General features: G+C 43.7%; 1 protein-coding gene across 2 annotated transcripts in view; it reads left to right on the top strand.

Moving 5' to 3' along the window:
* The first annotated feature begins 206 nt into the window (after window positions 1-206).
* The window catches only part of arhgef17 (Rho guanine nucleotide exchange factor (GEF) 17), a 114,885-nt gene continuing 106,591 nt past the window's right edge, over window positions 207-8,500 (top strand). Inside the window, exons 1-3 of one of the 2 annotated variants that reach the window (XM_016546962.1) lie at window positions 207-1,463; window positions 1,727-2,024; window positions 2,118-5,217. In XM_016546962.1, the coding sequence (XP_016402448.1) occupies window positions 932-1,463; window positions 1,727-2,024; window positions 2,118-5,217 (3,930 nt within the window). In that variant the 5' untranslated portion in view covers window positions 207-931. Of the gene's footprint in view, window positions 1,464-1,726; window positions 5,218-8,500 lie in introns of both variants that reach the window. The other variant, XM_016546956.1, reaches the window with a different exon arrangement.

Here is an 8,500-nt window from a genome sequence, read left to right as displayed (position 1 = left end):
TGAATGAAAATGATAGTTTTTATCAAAACATACAGAGATTTGAGTAAACATGAATATGGCCACTAGAGCGCACTCTAGACATGCAACTAAAAGGCAAGATAGACGAAAAAGAAGAAGAAAAAAAGAAGCCTTCGAAACAAAGGACTGCAGAAGTTTTTACTGTAAAGCCAATGCATGGAGACCGTGCAGACAAACAGAGCTTTTGGTTAAAGAGGCAATAACTAGATGTATCTGTCTGAGCTTCCCCAATGCTCAAAGAAAACGAAGATGATCATTTGTTCAACAGTTTCCCAATGTGCATTTACAAACTGACAGCATTATCTACTCTCTCACACCAGAAAGAGGAAAAGCTGGATTCCCCCCTCGTTTTCCCCAGGGGTCTCTCTCTCTAAACCCCGACCCCATGTTTTAGTCCCGCCCTCAATCCAAGCAACTATCTGCATGTAAAAAGCCACAAGTCACGGAAACCCTTAATTGTGCCAAAGTAAGTTTGAGCGCACTTATTCAAGCTGGAAATAAAGGATGCTTTTGAAGAAAGACAGTCGGCCAAGGAAATGGGATTTACTTTGGGAAAAGTACATTATTCAAACGTTGCTCTAATGTGTGTTGGGCTGAAACACTTGGGAGTTTTCTGCTCAAACTTTGAGCTCTTTCTAAATGCATGGATGGACACTAAGAGAAGCGAACACGCGGAAAGTTCCGGAGATATAACTCTGTTCTCTTAAACAATCTCATCTGTTGTTCCTGAATTGTTTTGTCCTCCTCTTCGGAAAACACTGCCAAACAACTTTTGTGGTTAAATGGGGGCATTGTGAGTTGTTTTCAGGGGGCTAAAGGCAACCACGGAAAACGAAGGAGAAGGAAAGTGCGGACTATTTAACAATGAACTGAGAGAATAGCAAGAAAGACAAGTGGGAGGACAGGCATCGCAATGGCTGAAAGGGAGACTGAGAGAAGAGCGCCTGTTCATAGAAGCGTCTCTTTCAAAAAGTTGGAGAGCTGGAGCGCAAAGCGTAGATCATTTGGAGAGGATTTGGATAGTTGCGGTGCCCTTCCCCCAGACGCCGTAGAGCACAGCGCGCAGACATCACAAGCGACGCACGCTGTTACTGAATCCAGAAAAGTTTCTAAAATCTCAGCGGCCAGCCTCTCGACCGCAGACCTCAAGAAAGCCTCTCATGGAGTATCTCCATCGGTTCGTCTGCTCTCTGAGAAGTTCCGTTTGAGCACAGGCGGGACACAGAGCTCTTTTGTCGACACTGGAACCGTTAAAAACGCAAAAAGTGTTGAAGATTCGTCTTTGAACGTAAGTGGCTGCTTATCCAAGGAGTTTTCGGAGTCTGCGACGGAGAAACTTAAGGACAGTAACATATATTGCTCGGCTCAAGAGTCCGTGTCAGGGTCGGATTCGGACAGAGGCGATAAACACAGGCTCCTGAAAACTGTGGTTGGAACAAGTACAGGTAAGATACATTGTTTTGAAATCACTAGTTCTCATTTAGCACCCAACAAATCGTCAGCCGTAAACAAAGACACTTTCTATAACTGCTCAAGCGTATGTACTACTTTGGCTTGTACTTTAAAGTTAGCTTAGTGTACTGTATTAAGTTAGCTGTTATGACACTTTGCTTGTGCTGTTCTGCATTTGAAAGTCGATTTGGATGAATGATGTGTCTGCTTAATGAATATCATACTGCCAGTTTACCACACATTGTTTTTGTCTTAGGGAGCCCAACATGCAAATCTCGTCGTGGCTATCACCCTTCCTATGGAGAGACATCTATTCATATTGATGCAAACTGGCCAAGCGTTTCTAAGATTAGAGAACTATTTGGGGATGGACACAGAAAGCAACATCGGTCAACTTCAGATGCTGATGACTTGAAATCTGCCTGTCAACACCTCCAGCATTTCGATGCTAAAGAGGGAATCTCAATTCCAGACAAAAGTGACAAACAGTTCCCCCACCAGCCAAGAGGAGCCTGGCAAGATACAAACAGCTCTCATCATGACAACAGTACATTGTTTGTGGACTATTCAATCCCTAACTTCCATACTTTAAGTGCTGAAAGCGAGTTTTTGAATTGTGATTCTCCTCCTGCTCCCCCACCGCGCAGTAGAACGACTGCTTTGCCCACCAGGTCTCACCGTTGCCAGCTGCAGGAGCAGAGACACAGGGCAGGGCAGCTACAGGATAGCTTGCATTCCTCGCATAACTCCTCCCAACCACAGACAGGGCCCTCCGTGGAACTAGCCGGCACTGGGGGAAGACTGAGCTCTGGAGAAGAGCACGAGAAGTTGAGAGGACGGACAGGCGATAACTTCCTCCAAAGCAAGCATGGCATCAGGGCTAAGTTGAGGGGAAGGTCTTCAGGCAGTGAGGAGGACAGCCCTGCAGCACTAGCTCACCACAACAGGGACGTAAGACGTCGCTCGCTAAAGAAAAAGAAGAAAAGCAATTGCAGCAGAGGCAATGAAGAGTCAGATGACAGTGACAATCAACCTCTAATGATGGAGCCGTGTGATTCTCAGAGGGTAGGCCGCAGGATTGAGGGTTTCCGTTCTAGGGGTTGTTATACGGGCTTGCCATGGACACGAGACAGCCCATCTCAACGGTCCCATGTGACTAAGGACAGCTTTAGGCACCTATATAGAAATTTTGAGGGGTCAGTCGGAACTAGCCCTGTTCCTCAGGTGTCGCGGGTTTCAAAAGTCACCATACCCTCATTTACATCCAGTCCACTGGGATCAAGAAGTAGTAGCAGGTATTCTAGCACAGAGACATTAAAAGAAGAGGACCAGCCAGCCAACATTCACAGCTTTGGCAGGGCCTCCTCAGCTGTTTTGAGTAAAACATACCATGGCAATGCCACCATGTACCGCTCGCCTAGTTTTGGTCATGGAGATAACTTTTCTCGTGCAACAGTTCGAGTTCACCCTAAGCTTGTGCCGAGCTTAAGCCCAGCAGACTCTAAAACACATAGTTCAGAAAACAGGGTATTCTGCCACTCCTTAAATAATGAGAAAGACAGGAACAGGATCTCTATGTCCAACCCTGACATTGCCTCAGAAACTCTATCACTTCTTAGCTACCTTAAGACCGATCTATCCGAGTTAAGAATGAAGAAAAAGGGACAAGATGATGAGGACAATCTAAACTCTGATCAAGGCACATCTGTGTACAGAATGGGCTCCAGGACAAGTCGGCCGCACCATGGACGTCCTTCCCTGAAGGATCTCACTGCTACTTTGAGGAGGGCGAAGTCTTTCTCTTACTCTGAGAAGCCAGTAGGGCAGCAATATTATGGTAGCGGGCCAGGTCTAAGGAGTTCCTCCGAGCAACGGCTAGACTCTGAAGGCAGTGGCGAGCAGGTGATGATTGCTGACAGGGAGGTGGAGAGCGATGACTGCAGAAGTACCTACGTTCACGACGAGCCAATGCTGACCCCTTTACAAGACCGGTACGTGCAGGAAGCCAGACAGGTGATAAGAGACATTTGTCAGATGGGTGAAGGTAAGGATGATGATGATTATAAGGAAGACCATTTCAAGACAAAAAGCAGTGACACTAAAATAGACAGTGAAAATGAAGATAAGGCAAAGCAGGAGGTGAGTAGACTTGAACACACTGATTTTACTGGGTGTAAGGAAGAGGAGGCTGATGGAAAATGTTTACAGAAGGGAAATTCAGAGGAGAATATGTTCTGTGATAAGTCATTGGATGAACTCTCTGGTCATGAATCTAGCCTGACAGATGAAGGAATTGTCACAGAGCCAGAGAGTGGCTCATATGGGGGGCTATCCTGCGGTAAAGACTTGCTGGGTCAAACTCTCAACATTTGGAATCAGTCAGGATTGAACGAAGAGCAGTTGCCTGATACAACACCAGAGGAATCTCTTTCATCTCAAGTTCCGTCTGTTAAGACAGAGTATGAGGGAGTAGCCATAGGAGGAGACATTAGCAGCAGTAAAAATGTAAACCAGGGGGCCTTGGAGGCTCCGTCTACTCCTAGTGCTATTCGCAGGCGAAGGAAATTCTCCTCAGCTGGAAACAACGGCTCAGACTCCAGCAATGGCAGTAACGGAGAGTCTAATGGTGAGTCTGCATACCGTTCTTTGAGTGATCCTATGCCTCATAGACATCGTTCAGTTGCAGAGGATGGCGGAAAGAACTTCTCTATGGACAGCAACCTGCTCGGTTCACTCTCTCTGAATTCCAAGGTGGGAGGTGGTGTGGAGTCTTCTGCAGCAGACCTTTCTGAATATACAGGCAGTGCCGCCAGTGACCTTTCCGTGTGTAGTGACAGCCTGAGAGATTACAGTACTGTGATTCAGAGCATTGTTTGTGAGCCTGGTGCAATGGACAATCTTATTGATGAGAAGGTTAACGGCAAGGCTGTGAAGAAAAAGAGCTTTAGCGACCCTAGTAGACGTGGAGAACTGGCGGATACAGTCCTAGAATTTCAAAAGCATCCCAGCGAGCCAATTAGTGAACTAGAACAATCCATACCACCTTCCAGCAGTGAGCCCATCTTATCCGAGCAAAGAGACGAGCTTTGGGCACTGAATAGTGAACAACGACAACTTTATTGTCCAACCAGAAGGTCTCGTTCTCAGTCTGAGCATGTTTTGCCCTCCCATCTTGGTCATAATGGAGAAACAAAAGTCCTAGGTGATCCCTCATATCCTTTTGACCCTAAGCTAGCTCAGGTTTTGTCTCCTCGCACTAGTCGCCGAAGCCCCAAGAAACGGACAAACCGCTTTACCCATCAGTTGTCTTGTGATGATGGGGATCACTTAGATGAACAAGGCGAAGAGCAGTCCTCTGCATCCATCCTCCCCCAGCTTCCAGCCTCAAAGGTCAGACCCAAACATGTGCGTCATGCCAGTGAACCTGCCACATTTGTGCCTATAATTCCTTCACATGCCCACATCTCCCAGGACCTCCAGAGGTCTAGCCATGTCGCAGAGTCTTCACTACCCAGCAAAACAGTCCCGGGGGAGGACACTCCATCATTAGAGGACGTCACTGAGCAATACATCTTGGCCTTGAACTCTCCAGAGTCCCAGACGGAGACCCCAGCAGCCACTGTTGGGGTTATTCTGGAGGGCACCACTTCCACACCTTCAGTTCCTACCACCACTGCTGAGCCAAAACTAGAGAGGAAGTCCAGCGAGGAACTTTCCGCTGCCCCTCTGAAGGCCAAACCAAGAGTGGTGAGTGATGTGTTATGTTCTCAATTTTGGCTATTTATACGTCTTTAAATCATTTGTTTATGGCGAGTTATGACATAAATGCTTGCAAATATATTTCTAGAAACAGTTGTTTGCACAGCAAAGATTGTTGATTGGACGTAGCTTTTTGCTTCATAATCGTGGACGATAACTTGTGAGCAAAGCAAAATGAAGTGTTTTTTTTCCGTATGTTTTTATTTTATGAGACCTCTATGCCGGTGTGCTGGACTGAATTATATTAAGTATAAAACTGATATATCACTCTATGAAGAACTTGGATGAGAGTGTCAAGGCCTTCAGCTTGAGTGGGTATGCATGTGCAAAATTATGAATTTATTTGTGCAGCCCTTGACATGTTGTTACCTCAGGTTGTAGTGTGGCTGAATTTACAGCTCCCAACTTTGTTTTTGTCTCTGATGGAAAGAGCAGAACAATGTTTCTTAGAAATATGAAGGACATTTATTTTGCCCACAGCATGTTCTTCTGCAGTTGTGTTGTTCTTCTTTTCCTTAGCCTACCTTCTTTTTGGTCCAATGCCTGTAGAGTGTGTATGCTTGTTTCTCCCACTGTCTGCCACAAATGTTCCTTTGTTTACTTGCCTCTATGAAAAGTCTTAATATTCTGACATTCTTAACTGGCATATTTTGAAGAGAATGCTTTATGTCTTTGTGTATTATTATAATGGTTTATCCGTTGTATAGAAGGTTAGAAAAGACTAACCTTCAAAAAGGCTTGTTTTACCAAACTGACCTTAGGGAGAAATACCTTTCAAATACATAATATTTAAGAGTGTTGTGCTTGGTAGTGTATGTCCAAGAGCCGTGATGTTTTCCAAAGTCTTGCATACTCTCAGTGATGGATTAGTTCTCTGTATGGCTTTGGTAAGCCCTCTGTAGCACGGTTGGTCTGTCTCAGACACTGGGTTTGGTCATAGTTTCTCTCAGTCCACCTTTTATGGTGCTGTATTTTCCTGAGATTTTGTCTGTGCCAGCTTGTCTTTTCAGTATTGTGGTCCACACAGGACTCTGTTTGGAGCCGTCTGGTATTGGCTGATTATATAAAGGGTGCAGATGAGTTTGAGTAACATTCTGTTGGCCTCTATAGCTCCCAAATTCCTGTTTTGTCTTTTTCTTTTTTCCTTGCAAAGGTCATTATCAAGTGCACATTGGGGAAATGTTTGCATGGCCTTGTCATTCAGCTTGGATTATGCACCTAATTTGAGCCCATCATTGACAGAGTCTTGGAGACTTGCACACGCTTTTGACTCTTTTCTCAGGCACTCGCATTCGCACACACACATTTGTATTCTGGCTAATGAAAACACAAAGTGTAAATGGAGCTAAATGTTCCTCCTCTTAAGCTGTTAGCTCCAGGCACATTTCCAGAGACTAATGCCTGCTTTATGACATGTGTAGGGCTGTTTGATGTTTCTTTCATGTTTTTTTCCCTCCTTTCAGTACAGTGTCCAAAGATTTTGTCTACAGAACATTGGTATATCAATATAGTGGCCTGAAAAAGTATTTGTACACTTCAGCCACAGTTAAATATGTATGAGTGTCATTGCATTATGCAAGTAAATATCAAACCAAGTGTGTTTATCTTTCCTTTTAAGAAATGCCACTAAGCTTGGTATTAGGGATATGCCGGTATCAAATTTTCATGTTGCGATTAATTGCTCATGCTTTTATCACGGTATACGGTATTATCACGATATTGAAATCTAGTTTAAAAAAAGTGCTGTCATAATACAGTATAACAGGTTTAATAACTTTTTTCTTATAACAAAAATAACTGAACATTTAAATGCAATAAAGCAATACAGAAAAATATATAAAGTTAAAAGTTTTACACAGATTAAAGTGCAAAAGAACTATAAAGACCAATAGGTAATTATTATTATTATTATTATTATTATTATTTCTGCAGTTTAGCGCCATCTGCTGTCATTACCGAATACCGGCACAAGTCTACTTGGTATGTAGTTATCTAATGCAGTGATACTTATAAGTCATTATACTTTATGTCAAGTGTCAAAATACTTTTTGGGGCCAGTGGATTGGGCTTTCTTTGAACTTATAAGTAGTTGTTTCCGTATGTTTGGTGGCATTCTCTATGTTATGGATAATGGGGTAATCACTAACCACAGCAATGGCATTTATTATGTAAAAGTTGAGGCCAGGGTAATTATCTTGCCTGTATTACTGTACTCATTCTTTAGTGAAAGAGGAGAGAGCGGACGTCTGACACTAGTGGGTTAATGAATATTGAGGCTTGCAGAGGTTCAGACCATAAACACTGTGTTTATGTCTGTGACGAGTGTGTGGAGATGGGTTAGCTAAGTATTCCTCGAGGTTGGGACAATCAGAAACAGTACACACACCCCCAGAAAAGAAGGAAAAACAGATGTGGACAGCAGGGCTGCACGATTAATCGAATGCGATTGTCATGCGCATTTTGTTAAAAAAGCCGGTTCTGTAATCAGCAGGAAATCATCATCACGTGCTTTCAGATGGAGCAGAATTTACTACACATAGCCGTAGTTCACTGACAAGTTACGCTAAAAAATCACAGATGATTTTATTGCGCGGTTATGAAATCGAAGAAATCGTTCGCGATAATGACAGCTGTATGCATAACTTCTCAGTGAACTACGGCTCTGTGAAGTAAATGCTGCTCCATCTGAAAGCATGTGAAAATACCACATTTAATAACATATTTTTACTCCAAACTCACTTCATAACGTCAGTCGAGTGTTTGAAATAAATCCTTCTGTGAGATGATGTGGCTTCTTACACAGAATAAGGCACGCAACATATTTCATAGTATTTAAGCAGTGATAAAGGCATTGCATTATAAATATACTTTATTTTAATGAAAATTATAATAATAAGAACTCAGATAAACCGTATATTGCCGTAGTCGTGTGTTTATTAGTCACGTTCTTAGTCACTTCTCCGAGGCGTATTTGGAGTTTCAGCGCGAGAGCGCCCTCTGGCCTTTGGATGGAGATTAACTGCTGATCACAGAACAGTGCTTCACTGAAAGATACGCATGACAATCGCAGCTTCTGTCAAATCGCGATCTCGATTCCAGCTTCTGTCGAATCGCGATCTCGATTCCAGCTTCTGTCGAATCGCGATCTCGATTCCAGCTTCTGTCGAATCGCGATCTCGATTCCAGCTTCTGTCGAATCGCGATCTCGATTCCAGCTTCTGTCGAATCGCGATCTCGATTCAAATTCGATTTATCGTGCAGCCCTACTGTA

Source organism: Sinocyclocheilus rhinocerous, unplaced genomic scaffold, assembly GCF_001515625.1.
Source record: "Sinocyclocheilus rhinocerous isolate Xijiao unplaced genomic scaffold, SAMN03320098_v1.1 scaffold942, whole genome shotgun sequence".
Classification (NCBI taxonomy): Eukaryota; Metazoa; Chordata; class Actinopteri; order Cypriniformes; family Cyprinidae; genus Sinocyclocheilus; species Sinocyclocheilus rhinocerous.
The sequence above is the reverse complement of the archived record's forward strand: the minus strand, read 5'-3'. Positions and strand labels throughout refer to the sequence as shown.